This window comes from Pistacia vera, unplaced genomic scaffold, assembly GCF_008641045.1.
Source record: "Pistacia vera cultivar Batoury unplaced genomic scaffold, PisVer_v2 Contig1750, whole genome shotgun sequence".
Classification (NCBI taxonomy): Eukaryota; Viridiplantae; Streptophyta; class Magnoliopsida; order Sapindales; family Anacardiaceae; genus Pistacia; species Pistacia vera.
Genome location: NW_022195845.1, coordinates 22080 through 45600, shown reverse-complemented (window position 1 = coordinate 45600; position 23521 = coordinate 22080). Strand labels below are relative to the sequence as shown.

Here is a 23521-nt window from a genome sequence, read left to right as displayed (position 1 = left end):
TGTGTGTTCCAACATTATGTTCATGTTATGAATACAATTAATTTAAGTTAATTAAAAAAATATATTTGAAATGTATATGCTTGTAATTATATATTAAATAAAAATAAAATATGAATCTACATAAAAAATTCAACAACATTTTTCTGTTTTTATGTTTCATAATCTAAAATTCTTGTTCTATGTTTATGGCTACACGTAATACTACAATACAATGTCTGATGAGGGAAAAAAATTAGCTTAGGTCTAATGTTTTTTTTTTTTTGTTGACGGGAGTGTTCGGGCCAGCTTGTGCGCGCCTCAACTAATCCCTTAGGGCCCTAAAGTTGACAACCGAATAAGCTTCCAATAATCACTCTTATTAGTAGCAGGGTTAAATCGAACTCAAGCCTCTTGAGTAATACATCTAAGAGTCTTAATTGACCACTCTACTGCTTAGTGGTGGTTTAGTTGACCACTCGACCACCCAATAATGGTTGCTTAAGTCTAATTTAATGAAGCCTAATGAGAGAATTTATGATAAACGAGGCTAAAATATAAAATCAAGTTTCATAATGAATAGAAACATCAAACGGGATAGACCAAGGTAATCAAGTCACTCAAAGCCAAATCCTGAGAAGACAACCCAAATATTTTGATTTGAGAGAACAAAGGGCAAAAAAACATAGCACATAGAGATAAAATCTCTAATAAACCCATTATTTGCTTGGCTTCCACTCCAAGTTAACTTCTCGTTATAGGAAATTAACTTATCCACCATCCTCATGTTTTAAGGTTGAACCTGACCACCAGCCACCATCTCAAGCACCATTATGCCACCAAAATTATGACAATATAGCCCCTAAAATCCTCCTCACATCCAAGCGGTAACACCTATATAAACCATCTAAGGGGATTGACAAAAATAAGCGCACATTTCTCACATAAAATCCTCTCTTTTTCAATTGTTTTGGTTTTTACTACATGAATTAGGCATCAAAGGTGTCATGTCAACAAAACCCACCGAAGCACTTTAAGGATAGTGAATTTTCTTTTGAGTTATTGCAAGGTAAACAGGTACCTCCCACTTTTAGTAAATATATTATAGATAGATCTCTCACACAACAGAATTGCCCTAGTCATTTTTTTCACAAGTAATGTTAGAAAAACAATTACTAGTAAATTTTTAAATTTTATAAAAGGCATTAATTAGCATGTCTTTTTTTTTTTTTTAAAGAAAAAAAAAAAAGAATAACCCATATGATAAATAAGTAAAGAGTTTCACATTGATAGAGGAGGAGAATGGGACCAAATGAAAAGTTTGATACAATGTAAGTGAAGAAAAAGGACACAAAAACCTTTCCCCACCAAAATTATGGACTTTGAAAGAAGTAGTTGATACTATTATTGTTGATAGTGCCCTACCTTCACCTTTGTCACCATTCCATCTCTAAATAAAAGTTGTTTAGCCCCACAACATGATGCATCAAAATACACAAAACACTATTAAAATCACCTTTATAAAATGCCCCACTAAGCTGAAAAAGATGCCCCAACTCTTTTTTTCTTTGCACTTGTCCACACTTTCTATTTCTGCTTCTATTTTATAAATATTAGGCTGTGGATGATGAGATAAGGACTCAAACGTGCCTCACATGTCCACCCTACCGACATCACATTGCCCAAATTTTTTTTTTTTTTTTTCTTAAGATTATGATCACATTACTCTTCTGGGCATCTTCCAACTATAACAAATGATTCTTATTTCATACTTGAGAAATCAATCTCAATCATCACTTGAGGAAAAAAAATTGTACTACGTTATTAAAATTCATTTCAATTCAGACTAATTTTTTCTTTTTATAAATATAAAAATCACCCAACCTTGTTTCGCAAGCCAAACCCTGCAGTGTTTGGGAAACGAAAAACAATGGCCTAATTTAATTATCATAATTTAAAAGAAATCTCTACTTGGATCATCTTGGGAGCACTTATAGTAGTGAAAGGAGAAGGGGGTAGTGGGGTTAGGTTCTTTTGCCAAAAACTAAGAACACAACAAAGAGTATTGACATTTTCACATGACAAATTTGATTTCCACATGCTACTAAATCATGTGCCAAACTGTTAGTTTTAGGTATGTTTCTTTATCACTTTAAAATTCCCATACTTGAATGCCTCGTCAAACTTCAGAAAAATTCAAGTTGAATTCCACAATTAAGTAACCTTCACCTCGCTATAAATTGACTGCTATAACTAAATATTGAAACAAACAACTTCCATCACAATCAATAGATCCTAATAAATATTTCCATATTTCATAGCACTTAATATGTGAAAATATATCTTATACTTACAGTATTAACTTATATATCAACTTTAAACTAGAGTTAGGTGGCTGTTGCCACCTCTACACGGATTGAAACACAGTAACATTACAGAAGAGAGACGTATCTTGACCGGTTAAATTGTTCAGTAGTCCAGTGACCCCACCGAAGTTATGCCGGTGCTCAAATTTCTTGAGTCCTGCCGGCTTGCATAGTCGTCACAGCTGCTGTTGGAGAGCCTCTGAATTGGAACTGAATTCAGAAGCTCTATGCCTCGTTTGCCCATTTGCTGCACTTCTGGTGGTGAAAGTATTTTGATACACCACACACTATTTACGAATTCCCTGGTAATAGAAGAATGAAATATATCAACTAAAAGGCGACAAGAATGAATATTAACCCAAGGAATGTCCAAATTAAGAACCTGGAATCACAGCACCATAACATCAGTATAACCAAAATATGAATGACCTTAGACCATCATATTTCACCAAGTTTGTTTATTTTGGTTCTATTTTCTTTTTCTTTTTCCTGTTTTAAAATTTCTAGGTAAGATGCCGGACTTTTATAATCAAACGATCAAAAAATTTAATCCATGTCTTACACTAAGAGATGTAAATCCATTCTTAAAAATATCCAAGATATGGTTGAAAAAAAAATAAGAAGAAGAAGATATAAGAAAGAACTATTTGGAGAACTCAAATAAAATTCCATTAACAAAACAATGAAGAAGATTGGAACTTACGGCCAGGGGTCATCACCAAGAAGAAGAACATCATTCTCCCGGTCAACGAATACAAGCTGCCAGCCTGATCTCAGAGGGTCCTCTAACTGGCCTTCAAGGCCAAACATGCGAGCAAGCTCACTGCGTAGCTCGTGGTAGCTGCTGAATTTGGTTATATCCAGTGATCTACCAAAGGACCCTGACTTGTAAACCTATCAATGCAAAATTGAGATTAACCAGAAGACATTGCAAAAGGCCACTAATAAATCAAATATTGTGGTAAAACAATTTTAAGACTGTAGAGGCAACTGACCTTAACAAAGGTTCTGGTTGGTGGGTTTACTTGGCCCACGTTTTCTGGAGACTGTAGGAACCCTGATTCATCAATACAACCGGAAGGTGTAATTGCTGGATTGATTGAAAAATCGGTTCCTGCAGTGCTCATGTAATTTGAGGAAGCAAAAGGTATGGTTGTGGAGTCACTGTTGCTCCCAACTCCCCCAAGGCTTGACATTTCATTCTGCATCAGAAGAGATGAGGGCTCTATATTAACCCCAAATAAAAGATGGCTCTGTGGATCGGCACTCCCTTCTTGGTCAATTGAACACTCCCTGCCAGGAAAAGGCGGCAAAGAAATAGAATTCTGAGAGATATTTGTCTGAGGTGGCACCAATTGTTCCACTTGGGACAGAACACATTGAGGAGCTCCAGAAGTAAAAAGAGGTTCAACTGCCGCCCGTTTAGAAGGCCAGGTAGGAGAAGAAATCAAGGGATTGCTTCTGGGCAAGTTAAGTAGATGGGATGATTCATCCTGGGGAAATGTGCCCAATAGACTATGCAGGGGAGAAACAATAGGGCTTGATACAGGGTTCCCATTTGAATCGGAGAAACTCTGCTGATGGCAGAGTGAAGAGATTGCTTGCAAAGGTGATGACTGGGATTGAGAGACTGACGCAAATTGTGACATAGCAGAGACAGCACTTGAAATCTGCTGATGGTCAACCTGTTGCTGTTGTTGTTGTGCCATTGGCTGGTGCTGCTGCTGTTGGCTATTGAAAGAGTGCGAATGCTGCAACTGTGGCTGAAGTAGGTGTGACTGAGTTTGAGCCTGGGACTGAGAGTGATGTTGGTTTTCTTGAACACCTTGAATAAACGTCTGCTGATGATGAGACTGCTGTAATATCTGGGGCTGCATTAAAGCAGCAGTCCGACTGGGGAGATTTTGGGGTTGTTGGAATTGCAGAAGGGATGTCGGAGTAGCTTTGGAAGGATCAACAGCCCTCATCTCCCGAAGTGCAGCAGCAGCCATAGCTTGATACATGTCAGTTTGTAAACCAAGCATTGAAGCATCTAACCTTGGCTGCATCCATGGTGTAACTCCAAGTCCTTGAAAGTTCATAGACTGAATTCCACGATCTCCGTCACCTCGGAGCCACATAAGTTGAGAATTCATTCCTAGATCATCATCTTTAATACCTAAGAGCAATAAGATAGGGATATCAATCCTTGATGTCTAAATGATACATGGAGAGATTAGGAACCACAAAACGAGTTCAAATTTGAGGGCAATGTCAGAAGAGTATGGATCATGGCCCTCGAGGATAAAGTAGACAAGCATACCATGAAAGGCAGGTAGTCCTGCTGGCCATGGCCGCTTCAACCTCAGTGGAAATGGAGAGGGATACATTGGGAATGTTGTTAATGGTTCAATCTCCCACAAGGAAACTCTTGGCTGCCTCTCCCCTGCTGTTGATTCGTCCCAGCCAACCTGCATTGATTAAGGTTCATTACAATTTACTTCAGTCATGGTAAAAATAGGAAATAAATGAAATTGTATTAAATGAAACGGGTTTAAATCATTGTCATCAAAAAGACCTTGACAGAGCGCCAATGTGAATTTGGCCACTTTGCAGGATCTAAGTCGCTTATGCCAGTTATCGTGCCCATGTAGCTGGACAAAATCATAGAATGTGAAACAAAGAAATTGTTAGGTATCAAGATTATAACAATTATAACTCAACTTCCTTATTGAATTTTATGGTCTACTAAATAGACTTGTAATCCAAAAACAGAAAATTGTAATGAAAAAACCAGATGTTGTCCGTAAACTGTTCCCTTGCATTTCATAGATGTACTGCCCCAAACATTCGTCCTGATTTAGCATATGCATCATCTATTCTTAAACAATATTTCAGCCCTTTCTAAATGGTTTCCAGTCTTGTACTTAACTCCCACTGACTATAACCTTTCATGAACAATCAGCTCTACTATTTTATGTATTAATTAATATTTAAATGAATAGATTATGAGTAGAAATATGGCCCCCAAACCATCAAAGGGCAACTAGAACAAGAAGCTTTCCTCAAAATGCAGAAGAGATTGTAAAAGTATACAAATAGGAAACTACCAAATACCCAATAACCATATCAATTTAGTTCATAGCCAATATAGCGAGTCAAATGATAGAAAGTCTCAAACCTACCGTCGCACACTTGATTCCTCTGTTTCAAACAGCATCCTAAATCGCATGCCAACAGAAACACGAGTATGATAGACTGCTTTCACATACTTGGCCAAAGGTATGACAAATTCTGATGGACTAGCCCTGAAAGAAAGTAGTGAAAAATTCAAAGGCAAGTAGTTGATCAAAAACTTCAATTTCTACAAACAAGCACAAAGTCAAACCTTGGGTTATAAAATATGGTAAAGCGGCTATTGGTTGCAGCTGCATGAGCTGCAGCAGCAAGAAGCCCCAAGTGCATACTGTCGCTTGATAAAACTGATGAAGGCATCACAGTTGGTGGTCGATTAGCACGGCGGATACCAAGAAGCAATTGATTCTTCTCATTCCTGATGCAAGAACCATATTTGTCAAAAAATCAACAAAATACACCAGGACCTTTGCCTAAGAATTTTCTAATAACAAAATGCTTTAAGAGTGTAATAATAAAATGAAAAGAAATTGAAAACACCATTCATTAAAAATAAAGAAATAAAAAATGAAAGACCCAAAATGAAATTGTTCTCAGAGGGAGTGTAAAGGATTTAGGGCCTGTTCATTTCCATATTCATTTCGTTTTTCCTCATTTTCTCTTAAGCTCAAACGCAAAGTACTTGTCACATGTTTTTATTTCTTGTAATAATAAAATGAAAAAAATCTTGTTTTCCCCATTTACAGCTAGGATGTAATCGCACAGTGTGAATAAACATTGTATTATTCCCTCAATTCTCAAGATTTTATTTGTCAAAACCAAAAACACTTTTGCACCGATTTATTTTTAATTAATATTATAAAAGTAATTTTATATTTTTTTTTTTTTTAATAGTAAGATTGTCAAAAAAACATTTTAATAATTCTTTATGAGAAATGTATTTTTATCACTTTCAAAAATCTAGAACAAGCAGCATTTCATTATTTTCATTTTCAGAAAGTTGTATTCAAAAAATGATACCAAAGATGTTCCCAAATCTTGAAGATACAAAATTTGATTTCTTGCATTCAGTCTGTCAAAACAGAAAACAAAAATCAAATTGAATGAAACCTTAATAGCTAGAATCAAAAGGATGGCATGCACCTGAAATAATATGTTAAACCGTTCAAATGAATATATGCCATATCTTGGATGACTCACCAAGAAGAAAATATAGGTTAGATACCTAGAATATTATCCAAATAAGGCACAGTTCTAGCATAGGTCAACTAAAGCATAGAAAAAAAAAACTAAAATTTGTTATGTAATAATGCAAATAGAAAAGAGCCACTATTGGTGGATTAATCAGCTCCCTACCAGATAAAAAGCACTGAATCACCAGCAACGAGTCTCTTAGCACTTACAAACACACTCCATCCTGTAGTAAGGAGATGTCTTTTGGGCTGGCCTGCGTGATGAGAAGTCATGATCATTATCAAAATGTTATTGTTTAATTTAAAGGTGTGTATGAAACTACCTTCCTTTATGCAAAATAAATATAGCCTACAGCAGCTGAAATTAATAGGTGTCCTTGAAACACTCACCCCGAAATATATGCCGAAATTTCCATTCATTATCATGAAGATCCCTGGCAATCAACTCTTGAGCTGGGGGCTGCTGGGAGAAGTCCTGCAAACAAGTTCTTAAATTATAGAAGCACTTGAAATTGATGGTCATATCTGGTAACAAAAGAGGTTTACCAATGGAGGAAACACTTTTTCAGCTGCCCGCCGAGGAACAGAGAATCCTCCATGAGTACTTGTGTCACTGGCTGTCAATGTTTTACAAAAATAATTGGTCGGCTGTTTGCTGGAGTTGCCTAACTCTGCTGGAAGATATGTTTCCTTTTGCTCTTGCTACACAATAAGGGTGTTTTATATAAGAGACCATCCAAAAAGCAGGCTATTAAGATGCAAAAACTGATTAAACTCCAGCAAAACAACATACCGGACTCAATGGCTGTAAGGTCATCTGTGCATATACTTCATCTGTCTCAATATCGGCCTGAAGTTGATAAATTTTGAGATTTCAGTAACTAGCCCAGCGGAATGTTTAGAATCACAAACAACAAAAACTGAAAAGCCCTTACATGCATGGTTACATTGTGCAGCTGACAGATAAGTTGTGGAGGCAAGCTTGGATAGTTAGGGATATGTGCATCCACCTCTTTGTTGGTTGATGCAGCAACCTTCAATAATTACCATAAAGATAAAATTGAAAAGAAGTAAGATTAGTTACAGATTACCGTATCTGATTTCTGTGCATTGTTCAAACTCAACAGATTACAACACCACTAAATCATGACAACAAGAGTCGATTAAAGAACCTGCCCTCATAAAACCGCAAAAATAGATAAATAATCAGACATTACTCTGGTAAGTGTGAACTTACAATCACAATGATCAACTCCAACTACGGCAATTCTTAGTAGAAATCAGAAACATTAACCATTTCAAAGTTGAATTTAGAAAATAAAAGAAATTAAAACCACTTTATGTTTCCCAGATTAAGATTATAAAAATAGTGATTATTCATGCTTCATTCAGCAAAACCAAGTAGAGATATTACCTCTAATACACAAATAAACTAACCTGCTCACTATGGCCTTGAGGGAAATAAACAACGCGGCTTCCAACAGCAGGTAGAGAAACAAGAGGACCGGCACACGCATGCCAAAGCTCAGAGTTCAACACCCTCTTCTCCCCTGCAAAAAAAAAATAAAAAAAATCATACAAAAATACCCTTTTTCAGAATAAAATCAAAGAACCTCAATATGTCCAAAAAGAAATGAAGAAAACTGTGGCTTTTCTTGAAAAAGACATAAAAATAAGAAGATGAAGCTAAAAATCAGTGTTTCTTGATTGAGAAAATTGAAAACATCTTAAGAATTTGATACCTTCTTGGGTTTGAGGACTAAAACCAGCTGAAGCAAGTCTCATTTTTTTGAGTGGTACAAAATTGAAGAGCTTGAAATCCAAACTTCAAAGAAAGATCCACAACATAACAAAACTTCTTCACTTCACTTAATGTGATTCATGATTCAACCGAAACCGGTTTTGCTACAAAACACTATGGATTTGTGCCTCATATGCTCCACCACATTACACCTCAAATCACTCTTTTTTCTTTATAAACTGCAGATCTCAAAAACTTTAACTTCATACAAAAAACACCCAGATCTTACCAAACCCCAGCAAATACTTATGTGCATGCAATAACAACCATCAAAAACTTAAACTCAAGAATCATAATATATAGAGAGAGTGTGTGTTTTGAAGTTACAAAATTTTGCAGAGAATATATCATTAAAAAAGGGTGGTTCGTTTTAGAAGTGGAACTGGGTTTGGTACTACTGGTACTGAGTCTATGAATATCTATGAGCTGCTGCTGCTGCTGCCACTTCTGCTTCTTCTTCTCTCTCTCTCTCTCTCTCTCTCTCTCTCTCTGTGTTTCAATCAATCAACAAACAACTGCCATTAAATTTATTTATTTATTTATTTTATTTCTGGTGCTTTTTTATAGTAGTGAAATAAATAAAAGCAAAAAGTATAGAGTGTAGAGGAGGGTGTGTTTGTGTGTCAGATTTTTATGTGGGAAAGAGAAAGAGAGAGGTTTTCCGTTTTTCCAATTTTTTCTGCACTTTAGGTGCTAATTTCAGACAACATAAACACAAATAAGAATACCCTCAATACTTGAACCAATTACTTATATGCCATTATTGTAATTATTATTGCAAGACAACCCTCTTTTCTTATTTTTTTCTTTTAAGATTTTATAATATCATTATATTAAATAACCCATTATTAATATTAAATAATTTTCTTTTTTAGTTAAGAAATAGCTCATTCATAAAAGTTTCTTAGAAAATAGTCTTATTTTCAAAATTTCAGCAATGGTTAAATCAAAATACCATTTTTCTTAATTATCGATTTTTATTCGATCTTTATCGATTTTATCTATTTCTATCAAACAGAGTCTTGAAATAAAACAAACTCTATCTGATATAAAACACGGTTAATCGATAAATGTTAATCAATTTCTAAACCAATTGATTATTGATCACTTTGAATTTTTGGTTAAAAAAGAGTAATTTGGTTCAACGGATGCTAAAGTTTAGAATATAAATATTTCTTAAAATGTTTTTTTTTAAAGGCTATTTTTTAACTGAGTCCCAAAAAAAAATAGTTTATTTAGTATCATTTCCCTTTTTAAAATCATATTTATATTCCATTTATTTTCAAATGCCAAAAGAGAGGCCTTATTAGTTTTTGGATTTCATAGTAAAAGAATTATAAAAAAAATAAAAAATACATATATTTAAGATGCATGAAATGATTCGAAAGAAAAGCATGAGAGTATAGATGGTGATAGATATGGTTCCAAGTTGCATATTGGCATATTGCTTCTCATGAGAATGAGGTGGCCCATTTTCATTTATATAAACTTCATGCATGTCAAACCCTTTTATCATTACTAATTGCTATCCACTTTCTAAAATTTTAATTTCCCTTCATAAATAAATTAATTAATTAAAAATATATTAAATTAATTAATGTCAAAGAACAAAGCGGAGTGGCATGAGTTTGAATTGTAAATGATGGGCAATGATTCACCTGAATGTGTAAAAATTTTGCATCGATAAGGAGGTTTGCATTGCCAAAATGGTAACCAAGTTAGGCACTTTCTCTTTTTATGTGGATTGACTTTAAATTTGACAAAGTTTAAAAAAAAAAAAAAAAAAATAGTTATTAAATTATAATTATGGAAAAGAATATGTGATTGGGATGAATGAAATTAGTTTAATTTTAATAAAAAAAAAAAAAAAAAATAGTTATTAAATTATAATTATGGAAAAGAATATGTGATTGGGATGAATGAAATTAGTTTAATTTTAATGAAAGTCTTTGGTTAAGTTAGGTCCACCTAATGTCTCTTTCCTTTTAACTCTACTATTACTAAATGCCATGTCCTTCTTACATAAAATTAAGAGCAAAGGGTCCATCTATTTCAACTCCAATAACATTCAAATCCTTTAATGGCCCCCATCTAACTATTTTTCTTATTCCTTTTTTCTCAAACTATAATTTATGAATTTTACAAGATCTAAAAAAATCATACATTAATTGGGTTTATTCTCCTCTCAAGTTTGAAAAGATGAAACTTCCAAAGATATATCCTTGATTAGGCAATAAAACAATTAATGTTAGGATTTCAATAATTGTTTTAGTAGTTAGTACTACAATTAAACAATAAGAGAATGGAAACAATCATGAGGATGATAGTATAGAAATACAAAACGTTTCGAAGCTCTAAACATACTTAAAAAACTAGAAATATTTTGGTTTCAATAAAAATATGTCAATTTTAATGAGTTATTACGTAACCGTAAGTTAAAAGATGTGGTAACAACTCTCAAGCATAAATTATTATCTCAAATAACTTTAGATAAATATTTTATTTATTCTTAAACATTTAATGTAACATAACATATATTTTTTGTAATATATAGATAATTATTATTACGTAGAGATAACTTTCTTAAGACGAAAATCAGAAAAATTATAACTTATTACAATATAAAGTTTATTCTTATTTATAACTATCTCAAGCTGGGACTATATTATTTTATGACTCTATAGAAGTTATTCATAAGTATTACTATACAAATGTTTTACTATATATAGTGAGAGAGAGAGAGAGAGAGAGAGAGAGAGAGAGAGAGAGAGAGAGAGAGAGATGGCAATGGGTCGGGTCAGGACCGAGTACCCCTTGGCCTTGGCCCAAGCCCGTGCTCGACCCTATGATCCAGGCCCAGGCCCATTGCGGAGATAACAAATAATGCCCAAGCCCAGCTCGACTAGCTTTTTGTGACTCCTAGTCCTGACCCATGTTAATTTCTATAATTTATTTTCTTATAGGCAATCTTTGATAAATTTTTCTTTGTCTTTCATATTAAGTTAATTAATAGTATCTCTTGTTTTATTCACCATATTTGTGTATAGATTAATATGGTGGACAAAAGATCATGGGTTTGACTAAAATCGCAATTAATTGTTATCTAATCAAATAAAATAAAATTTTAATTTTTTTTATATGATAAAACTGGGCCTGGATCATGCTCGACCCTATGATCCAGGCTTAGGCCCATTGTGGAGATAACAAATAATGCCCAGGCCCAACTCGGCTAGCTTTTTGTGACTCCCAGTCCTGATCCATGTTAATTTATATAATTTATTTTCTTATAGACAATCTTTGATAAATTTTTCTTTGTCTTTCGTATTAAGTTAATTAATAGTATCTCTTGTTTTATTCACCATATTTGTGTATAGATTAATATGGTGGACAAAAGATCTTGGGTTTGACTAAAATCGCAATTAATTGTTATCTAATCAAATAAAATAAAATTTTAATTTNATATATATAGAGAGAGAGAGAGAGAGAGAGAGAGAGAGAGAGAGAGAGAGAGTTGGCAATGGGCGGGGTACCCCTTGGCCCGAGTCCACGCCGAGGCTTGACCCTATGATCCTAGCCCAAGCTCGTTATGGGGATGATAAATAATGTCTAGGCCCGGCTCGACTAGCTTTTTGTGATTGCCAGTCCTGACTCATGTTAATTTTTATAATTTATTTTCTCATAAGCAATCTTTGATATATTTTTCTTTGTCTTTCATATTAAGTTAATTAATAGTATCTCTTTCTTTAATCACCATATTTGTGTATAGATTAATATGGTGGGCAAAAGATCTTGGGTTTGACTAAAATCCAATTAATTGTTATCTAATAAAATAAAATAAAATTGTAATTGTAATTTTTTTATATGATAAAAATTAGGCTGAGCCAGGCCGGGTCGGGCCTGGAGATGGCTTCTTTGGGCCCAAACCGTACCCGAGGGTGGGCCTTAAAAGGCTAAACCAATACCCAGGCCCGTGCCCATCTCCTCAAACAGCGGGTAATGTCCAGCCCATACGAGTCGACCGAGCTGGAAATCTAGATACAATTGCCACAAACACACACACACACACACACATATAGAGTGTTGGAATCATAATTTTAGAACTAGTTAATTCATGGGTCCTAGATCTTTTACTTCTATAATTTTTCATTATACTACTTAAATGGTTCGACAGTCATATCAATTTATAATTGTATATTGTTTTTATGATAAGAATTATTATTACTCATATTGTTGACAGGTAATTGATTGAATAATCAAATTTTAAATCAAAATCTAATATTATTATTATTTCTAATGCGTACCCTCTGAATTTTTTTATGTGCAGATTAAAGGTGAGCGTCCAGCTGTAGATCACTTTTAATTGTAAAGTTTGTGAAGTGGGTGAATAGACGCTCACCTCTAGTTCAGAAGTTAAGAATTTTAAGATGTCTACATTAAAGAATGACTATACATAAAGGGTGGATGAAGTACTAGTTGAGGGCGAGCCATGACCTATTCTCAAATTAAAAAAAAAAATATTAATATATACAATTTATAGATTTTGGTCCACTCTAATAGAAATATTAATATGCAATTAATTTTTATTTTAGTCTATTATAACAGAAATTTCTAGATCCCTTATGACTATATATATAATAAATATATAATTTTCAAATTATTCATTTGTTTTATAAAGTATAGTTAATAATTTTGAAAACACATGATAACTTATAACTTTTCATTTATTGAACACAAAGATAAATGTAAATATCCAAGTTTGAAGAAAATTTGTATTATATATTATAAAGTTGAAATAAATAAAAATGTACATTATTAACATTTACTAAGGGAAGATGTAGGGTCGTAAATGTGTGATTGGTAAAGATGACGTGATGAGCGAATCTTATGATCCGCACGTACCATAAAACAAAGACAAATCGTGACCATTGGTTGCGGGGTCCATATAGAGTTATGAAGAGACTTGACGTAAATCACTGTTTACCTTTTTTATTGGTCGCTGTCAGAGACGTACGGTGGGCCGACGCTACACGCAACTATATTACCCCACACCTACATCTAGATCTCCATGTTCATGTAAATACCCCCACCCAAAGCCCAACTTGGAGAAGTTGATAATGAAAAAGTGGATCAAATATCATATCACTGTCTTCAATTATTTATTTTTATTTTGTGAATATTAATGTTTGTATCTTTTTCTTTACCCATTATGAAGAAGAAGAATTCGTTTAATTTTAATTTCAGTGACTCTGAATTTGGAAAGTAAATAAACCTTTTGTATTGATTATGCGTCAAACCTTAATAATCTATGTGCCTTTAATAATCTAAATATCAAAAGAGTTTGAATATAATGATTGAAACAATAAAGAATAAAATAGTCATACAACCTTATACAATATTTTATATGACAAATTCATAGTTAATATTGTCAATATAATCTTATAAGGTTTCATTTAATCACAAGAAAAATAAAAATTTGATATATAAACACTTAACTTCCACTCATATATAACTTAACTTTATTTGTAAACTAAAACATCGGTTACTACATTTGAAAAACCTTAATACATTATAAAGAAAAGGGTATCCCCTCTTGAGGTGTTGTTGATTTTCTAAATAATAGAACTTCAACAATAAGAAATCTTCTTCTCTATTGCTTTAAAGCTCTTTACTAATAAGTTTTAGGACAAAGATCCAGTCCCACACCAAAAAAATATGTAAATGGCTCACATTAGCAAAACTTGAGCTCCTACTCTTCTCACACTGTTTTATAGATCAAGGAATAGCAAAAAGTTGATTAGCTTTAAAAGAAGAAGAAATCTAAGTTTTATTTTCACCGTCTTTCACTCTTAAACCCCTTTTTAAGTGTTAATATTATTAAATAGGAAAAAAACAAAAAATATATTTTATAAATAAAAAAAGACGTATTAATCATTTAAGTGAAAAATAGATTGTAGGAAGAGAAAGAAAGCATAATTAAAGAAACTGAAATTGGAAGTCACCTCATGATAAATTAGAAAGCGATGCGGGAACAAAGTTAAGTCTGAATTATAGAGAAGAAGATCCCCTCATAATTAATGTAAATGACAAACAACAATAGCTTTGAAATCAACATGTCATGTGAACTCAATAATATTAATTTTGTTCAGAGATCTATCAATTTCACATCATTCCTTGTTTGGTTAAAAGCCAAACCCTTATGTCTCGTGTATTTTGGATACACGGTTAATCTAATTTCTTCATCTCCCACAACCAACATGTGTCCTGTCTTCCTCTCAATATCCAACCTTCCTTATACCTTTACAATTTAATTTAAAGTTTTCCTTTTTTGTTTTGTAATTCATTTGTGGGAATTAGATTTGCATGTGAACGCTTGACTTTGTTACACACTTATCCATATTTGCATGCCCATCTCCACCAATTGGTAGTTGAGAGGGGTTACAATAAATTTAGTTGAAAATTATGGATAAATCTATCCTTACAAAGAAGTTTATAAAGTAGCTTACAAAGTGAAGGAAAAAACAAAAGAAAAACGGAAAAAGAGAAAGAGAGAGAGAGAGAAATGATGAAGATGAAGGGTGGAGATTAACTTTGTATGCCTCCTTTGTAGGCTTCTTTGTAAGAATAGCAACTCCCGAAAATTATATACAAAGAAATTAAGTATTATAATTATCGCAAAGAAAAACAAAAGACTTGTTCATTATTATTAATTAAGAAATACTAGTCTTATAAAAAGAAATACAAAGAGGTACATACAAAGACAAATTCTGTTCTTAATCTTCATAATTGTCTCTTTCTCTCTTTTTTTTTTTTCCTTATTTTAAGGATAAAATTTATCTTTGTATGTCCCTTTTTGCATTTCTCTTTGAAAAACTAGTATTTCTTTTATTAATTATCAATACTCTCTTTGTTGATAGTTCTTGGTTATCTTTTTCTTTTTCCCGTAATAGTTTCCTCCTTTGAATACTCCATAAAATACTATACTATAAAACAAAAAAAATAAAATTAATTAATAAATTAATTAAAAAGCTCAATTGAAAAGGTTTTCCCGATTTTGGCACTCTTTGAAGCTCAAGTCATTATAAAACTCGATTCTCTGTTCAATGACAAGACTTTTATCAATAAACTTAATACAGACAATACTGAATATGTTTTATTAGAGACATTATTAAGGAGAAGGAGAAAACTCGAGGGAAAAGGGAATACTTACCTCCACCACGTATACATTATTCTTTCTATGAGTAATGTTATAGTCACCGGTGCTAGTACACCAAATGACATGATAAAATCCTAAACGTTTATTAATATTAAGTTAAATTTAATAAATGGTTAAGATTTTATTACGTTATTCGATGCACAAATTCGGTACACTATCATCGATGATTGTATTATTTTTCTCGGGTTAAAGTTTTACCCACAAGTGACTTCTTGGTGTTTTGACATGTGGCCTTACCCATATGATTAGGGCAAGATCAGCAAATAACAAATTAATACTAAACACATAAAAACAAAATTATGATTAGATGTCTTTGTTATACTGTTGGGAATTAGAGTGGTTTGGACATGAGTGGTAATATGTAATGTACTATACTTTGGTATTTGTAATTTTGTACTTTCCACTTTTCATTTTCTTCTCATATTTGTGGATATCATGCCTCTTACTAATTAATTTACCTTATTACTGATTAGTGATAAATATCTAATTTATCGAATTAATTAATTAATTTATATGATAATTTGGAATGAAATTGGATTAGATAAGGTATGTTAAAAGTGTGAAAATAGAGAGTATATATAGGGTATTAGGTATCTTGCTTTAAAGAGTAGTGGGTTTGAAAGAGCACATAATTTGTGTATTAGAATGAAAGAACATAATATAAATCACTTTCCACTTTACATATATTGACTGCTTTACTTATCTACTTTCAATTAGGATCACAATCTTTTTCGCAGAGCAACATGAACCAAAAGTGGACCTCAATTTTTATCATTTCAATGATTTTCTTAATCATACCCTTTTTTGACTCTGGAATTTGATAAAATAATATTCATATATATATATATAATATATATAACAATCAAATAATATTAAAACACAGACAGACCTTATGAGATGTGATATAGATTTATGAAATCAAAAAGGATTTCCCTTATAAACCTCATTCATTTAATCTCCCTTACAACATTCAACCTTTCTTGGTGGGTTCCATTCCATTAAATGAACATTGATTTCCATTCAGTTAAAATTTAATGAAGAAAAATAATTTCAAAAAAGTCGGCCAAGGATGATGGCAAGAGTTGGAAAAAGAAGAAAAACGGAGGGCAGAAATAGAAAAAAAAAAAAAATGAGGATAGATAAGAATAGTTGGTCTAAATATTGATTAATCATGAACAGCAGTTAGATTGAATGTAGGAGGAGAAGAGAGAGAAAAAAGGGCGAGAGATGTCAAAAAAAGCAACAGCTCATCGCTTAGATTTGTGGGGGCCATTCTTATTTTCTTCACTTTTCCCAATAATCACTCTCTTCCTCTTTAAAGTTTAATCAATCTCTAATCTCCTACAATTTATTTTCAAGTGTAATACTCTTTTCTTATTCAGTTATTTTTTTTTTTAATATTGAAGTGTAATAATATATTAATACGTGGACATCTAACATCCATGCATGCAATTGAATAATAGTGAATTAATTATTTATAATTGGTTAACTTAATGGTGTAAAACATTTCATCAGCCGGGCAGTGCAGGCACCTTTCCTGAATAAGAGGAAGACAAAGGAAAAGAAACCCTAAAACTATTTTTTATCTGTTTAATTAATTAACTTACAAAATTATGTCTTAACTTTCTAAATACCACTTAATTTATTAAACTCACTCATTCTCTTAATTATTAGTTATTACCCAACTGAACCAAATTGTTCATGGTTTTAAAAATTATATAAACTTGCATGAAAGTATAAAAATAAAACTAAGATTTGTTTGTTTTGTACTAAGAGAGTATAATAATAATAATAATAATAATAATTAAGAATAAAGAAAAACAAAATATGACACTTATGGAGAGGCAAGGGTGGTTATGTGGAGCCCATACATACATTAATTTGATGTTTAATTAATGATGAAAAGATGACTAATTGTATAGACAGACAAAGAAAGGTTGAATTAATGATGATTAGTAAAAAACAATTAATCCAAAATCTAATTAAGAAAAGCTAAATACAGAGACAGAAACATGGTTGACCATGTTGTGTTTGTGTACGCACCAACTTTAACCATAAATATATAATTTAAATTATCAAAGGGCAAGAAAGCAAGGCGGCATTTGGTTAGATCTTTTCTTGATAATGTTTTGGGTGACATGAACAATTTAATGAAGCATATTAATGCTATGTTAATTGTGCTGTTTTTCCAATTTGTCTCTCTAATCATTTCTATAAAATCCTTTCTAATCATAAACCATATCCTCCTGTCTCCCATGCCCACTTCTTCTTCAACTCTATTCTTTTCTTCACATCAACAACAATATCAAATTGTTTTAACTTCGTCAACTCAAAATCTCCTTACACAAAACAGACTGTCTTAATATATTTATATCATATATATGTTGATTCACACTATATATAAACTTAATACACACACACACACACACACACACATATATATATATATATATAAGTGGTATCAAAATCAGTTAGGCAAGAGACATGAATAGTTTAAATGATAAATATGACATAATTGTGTAAAAAACTTAATAAACCTTGATGAATACCTATAAAAGGGTTTATGTTAAAGAATCAACTAAAATCTTAGAAATTCATTATCAATTAATAGTGGTTAACATGGTCAGAAACCCTCATTTCAATAGGTAGATTTAACATATATATATATCCTAGTATTAAAATTGAAGATTATAAGATAATATATAAAATATATGAATGAACAATCTTTGTCACATTAAAGAAGCAAAATGAGTCATGGAAATGGTCAAAATATGTGTGCTTGTTCATATGAATTGTATATATAAATGAATTTTATGAAATAGGAACACCCATTCTAAATCATCTAAGATTATAATAGTTCAAGTCCAACGAAGAATCAATGCATTATGCAAGGGACCACTTCTCAACACATCAAATCAAGCCCACTTCAAATATATATTATTTTATTTTATTTCAATTAATTCTGCCCACTATGTAAATGTTTTTAATGTAACACATTATTAAATTTTCATTCCTCAATTCTTAAGCTATACAATCCCTCATGTTATCGAAGGATTCGATAACTACTGAATCTTGATCTTTTTCTATAATAATAATGACTATATTAATTCTGTAAGCGTAATCTTTATAGAATTTATGAGGATGTCTGAATTAAAGAATTTCTCTCTCTCTCTCTATATATATATATATGTATATTATAAGTTGTTGATGGAAGACTTTTGGGTTATATATCACAATTCATTAGTACAATAATAGTTTGATAGATTAGAATTAGAATAGTGTGAAGGTGGGGAAGTTAAAAAAATAATAAAAAAACACTTTAAAGATCTTGGAGAGAAGGAGATAGATAGTGTAGGCCATGGTGGAATAAATTAAGGAAGATGGGTGGAGGGGACAACTTCACCCTTCATTTCTTTGTTATTTTTTAAATATTTAAATCCCCTGGAAGTCACTACTTACAAAAAGAAAACCTTATGATTTTTCAATTGTGGAATAAAATTATAAAGTAGAAAATTGCTTACATAAGACTAATCTTACTCAAGGCATAATCAATGGGCTTAAGCTACCTCTAATCATTTCTATTTGCATGGGATTCTTAATGACTTTTTCTATCTCCTTTCTTCTTCTTAATTAAACCTCTTAATCATTTCATTTTTCTTTTTCTTTCTTCTCACTTCTTTACCAAACAATTTTTACTAACATAACAAATTTAATTTTCAAATTTCTTCAATTTATAAAGAAAAAGTTCATAAAAATTAATTAATGAAATGATTAAAAAAGATTTTTAGAAGAAGGATCTCGGAAAAATCTATGAAAGTGATGTAAGTTATGGCCGAACACGTCGTTTGGAGTATAAATTTTTTTGTGTGTGATTGAGAGAGAGAGAGAGATGGGTTAGTGATCAGCTTAAATTGTGGTTGAGGTTTGAATATGAGAAGAATATCTTCATTGAATGATTTCACACAAAATTATCTCTCTTTAAAACTGCCTCTTTTCCTTTTCTTTATTAAAAATTTATTAACTGGACATAAAATCCCTTTAAAGAAAGTAATGTCATTAAAACTTGATCCTAAAACTTTTTGTAGTTCCAAACAGGATTTATGTCCATCTCATGATGTTCAACTCACAAAGGCCCACCATTTGTTGACCCAAACCAAAAAATATTTCCCAAGACAACTATGTGGGCTTTACCAGTCCAGAAAACTTTGTAAGAATTGTATAATTGGGCTTCTTCTCTACTATTTTCTCTCGAGTAGAAGTATTAACACCCTACTAATGGACTAAAAAAGTTCAATTGGGTAAGACACCTTATTTATTTATTTTTGATTTTATCCTTAATTTAATTTAATTTTTTAATAATTATTTAAATTAAAAGAATAATAATTAAAATATTAAGTTACTATTTTGCCACCACCACAACAATCACCAGCGGCCATGGGTGGAAAAAAAAACCAAAAACCGGACCAAAAATTCGGTTTTTTTGGGGTTTCGGTTGGCCATATTTTGTAGATTGAATATTTGGTCGGTTTCGGTTTTTTGAAAAAACCAAAACGGTTAATCGAAACCAAATTTGTAAGCCGGTTTAATGAATAAAACAAATAATATTATGTTTTTCAAATTTTAAAAAATTTCACAGTACTCAATACTTCAATAGGTCTAAAGGTAAAAGCTAAAAGGGATTTTGCACATTTTCCACAAAACGTATTTTGTGTCGCCAACCAATTCCACACTTCAGCTCACTGCTAGTTGCTGTCGCTGTCGCCCGTCTTTTTAGTCAATCAATCACCGTCGCCCATCTCAATTCATTGATTGGAGGTGCATGTTTAGTGTTTCTGTTTGGTTCTCAAGAATCCTTTGAAATTTGTGTAGTGGTTAAGTTTGTGAAGCTCCGTGGTGTGATGAAGGTGAGGAGGATTTATATATGATTATGTGGATCTATTTGTTTGAAGAAACTATTGAAAAGTTGTGTTAGTTTTATCTGGATTTGTTATGTTATTGAGTTGGTGAAGTCGCTTGGTTAAGCTATTGTAATTGACATGTGAATCAGTGTTCACTTTGGTTGTTTATGCCTTCTTTTTCGAAAGATTTTGATGATATTGTTGAGTAAAATGAATTTTAGGCTCAATTGACAATTATCATCTCTGTTCACTGCGTCCTACAACATTGCCAGCTGCCGCCGCCGTCTTTCCACTTTCTAGTCACTTGACAATACATTTGAATAAGAGTAATGCTACAGCCACCGACAGTAGTGCACCGAATTTGTGCACTGAATGACGTGACAAAATCCTGACCGTTGATTAATATTAAGTTAAAATTAATCAATGGTCAGGATTTTGCCATGTCATTCGGTGCACTACCGTCGGTGATTGAATTATTTTCCTTTGAATAAACCATATGACTTTAATTCAAATTAAAAAATGGGCCAAGGTGGAGGGATAGATGTAATTGGGCTAAAATGGTCCAGGCCCAATTGAATATACCTATCTATAAAAAAAAAAAAAAGGGCCAAAGTGGAGGGTTTGATTGAATTGGGTTGATTTGATCCAACCTATTTGAGTAAACCGGTTTAAAACTGGTTAACTGAACCGAATTTTCGGTCCAGTTAGCAACTAGTTTACAAAGAAAACCGGACCGGTTTTGGTTCAATTTAAAAAGAAAAAAACCGAAAACCGGTTCGATTCAATTTTAGGGTAAACCGGTTTTTTCCACCTTTACCAGCGGCTACTATCATAGTTGCCGACGTGACATTGACAACATAAAAGACTTCCCAAAACTTACATTTTTTTTTTGTTTTTTAGATTGAATAAAATTTGCGTGTTAGGTGTTCAGATCTTAAATATTTTCTAGAGGTTGGATTGATCATATTATTGATAAAATTTAGATGTTTGATTTGATGAAGAGTTTGGTGCTTAGATCAACTAAATTTGGTTTCGATGCTGAAGTTTAGAATGTAACATGAGATTTTTGATTAACAAATCGTATGAAAATGCGTTTTGTAGAAATGAGTCAAATTGTTTTCAAATCCAGTTTTTAAATACAATCTTAAAAACTAATATAAAATTAGAAAACCAGTAACAACTATTTTCATAGTTTTCTATAGCTTTTAATCTAAAAACAACTTTGAAACATTATATCAAACACATTTTTAAATATTAAAAATACTAATATACAACTAAAAAATTTAAAGTGTATTTTAGTTCTTAAAAATTATTTTTGAATCACAAATCAAGCATACTCATTTTCTAAACATAAGATAAATGCTCATTTTATCAAGTTATTTTGATATAATTTTGATCAATCTTGTTTGTTATTTTTCTTATTTAATAAATGCTTTTGTTTTATTAAAAAATTCTTATTTATCTATCCCTTAATATATAATTTTAAATGGAAGGTAACTTCTTATTTATTTTCTAGAAAATTATCTCCTATTTTATTATTATATGATTCCTATTTTCTAGAAAATTTAGTAAAACTCTTATTTCCTAGTGAACCTAGACTTCCTTGTAAGCTTTATATTCTTATAGTAAAATGTGTCCATCCACCGCCTTAACATGAGGCGGTGAGGGCAGTCAAAAGGAGGTGGGGTTTTTTTCTATAAATACCCTCCCTCCCCTTCATTCGGAATATATGCAAATATTTGAGAGTTTTAAAGTAATATCAATAAAGTCCCACAACTCTCAATTCTCTTGCTTTATTCATTCTATCTTCATTTGTTAGTTTATTTTCTTATATGAGTTAATTATTATATAACACGTTATCAGCATGAAGAGTTTAACACGTGTAACGGTGTATGTCTACTAAAAGATGGACTTCAAAACTGAGACATCGATATCCACTAATGGTGGAGACATTTGTATAGTAGACAATGCAACAACACACACTATCCTTCAGGATAGAAAATATTTCTCAGGTTTGACCTTTACTGGGACTAAAATAAATACTATATCAGGATTTGCAAACATTATTGAGGGCTTCAAAAGAGCAAAACTCGTGTTACCAAGCGGAATTAAATTAAGTATCTGTGATGCTTTATATTCTAGCAAATCCAGAAGAAATTTGCTTAGTTTCAAAGATATACGACTCAATGGATACCACATTGAAACTTTAAGTGAAACTGATGGAGAGTTTCTATGCATCACTGCTAATATTTCATGCCAGAAGCATGTACTGGAGAAACTCCATGCTTTCTCATCAGGGTTATATTTACACATTCTTGAAGAATGTTGAAGTCTATGTAGTTATGAACCAGAAGTTCATTGATCTTGAACTTTTTAAAATTTGGCATGACCGTCTTGGTCTCCCAGGATCTATTATGATGCGTAGGATCATAGAAAACTCACATGGGCACCCATTAAAGAACCTGAAGATTCTATCACCTAATGAGAGTGTTTGTATTACTTGCTCACAAGACAAATTACACTTAAGCCATCTATCACTAAAGTTGGTGTAGTTACCCCAACATTTTTACAAAGAATTCATGGGGATATATGTGGACCTATTCATCCACCAAGTGGACCTTTTTGCTACTTTATGGTACTGACTGACGCATCGGCACGATGGTCACATGTTTGTCTACTATCTACCCGTAATGTTGCCTTTGTTAGATTGCTGGTACAAATTATCAGATTACGGGCACACTTTCCAAATTACCCAATTAAAGCAATCCGTCTAGACAATGCTGGTGAGTTTACTTCAAAGACATTTGATGATTATTGTACAAAAATGAGAATTAATGTTGAGCACCCAGTACCACATGTACATACCCAGAATGGTATGGCTGAGTAATTTATAAAGCGTATTCAATTAATTGCAAGAACTTTGCTATTACGTACGCAATTACTGACTTCTGCCTAGGCTC

General features: G+C 32.2%; 1 protein-coding gene across 1 annotated transcript; it reads right to left on the bottom strand.

The window, feature by feature from the left end:
• Positions 1–2236: 2236 nt before the first annotated feature.
• On the bottom strand, positions 2237–9102 carry LOC116126141 (auxin response factor 6-like). The gene is made up of 14 exons (XM_031411842.1): positions 8392–9102; positions 8087–8199; positions 7585–7683; positions 7443–7499; positions 7196–7351; positions 7040–7124; positions 6813–6903; positions 5710–5874; positions 5507–5629; positions 4900–4975; positions 4645–4792; positions 3338–4500; positions 3046–3236; positions 2237–2644 (listed from the first exon to the last, which is right to left on the bottom strand). Exons 1-14 carry the CDS (start codon positions 8432–8434, stop codon positions 2446–2448), a joined length of 2709 nt encoding a protein of 902 aa, XP_031267702.1. The 5' UTR covers positions 8435–9102; the 3' UTR covers positions 2237–2445.
• Positions 9103–23521: the final 14419 nt, after the last annotated feature.

What these genes read in the sequence shown, in the direction of transcription:
- LOC116126141 (XM_031411842.1), bottom strand. Translation starts at nt 8,434, where the DNA reads ATGAGACTTGCTTCAGCTGGTTTTAGTCCTCAAACCCAAGAAG. An exon ending in AAAAAGTGTTTCCTCCATTG is followed by an intron (nt 7,125 to 7,195) that starts GTAAACCTCTTT and finishes ACTTGTTTGCAG; the next exon opens with GACTTCTCCCAGCAGCCCCC. An exon ending in CTTGGTGATGACCCCTGGCC is followed by an intron (nt 2,645 to 3,045) that starts GTAAGTTCCAAT and finishes TTCTATTACCAG; the next exon opens with GGAATTCGTAAATAGTGTGT.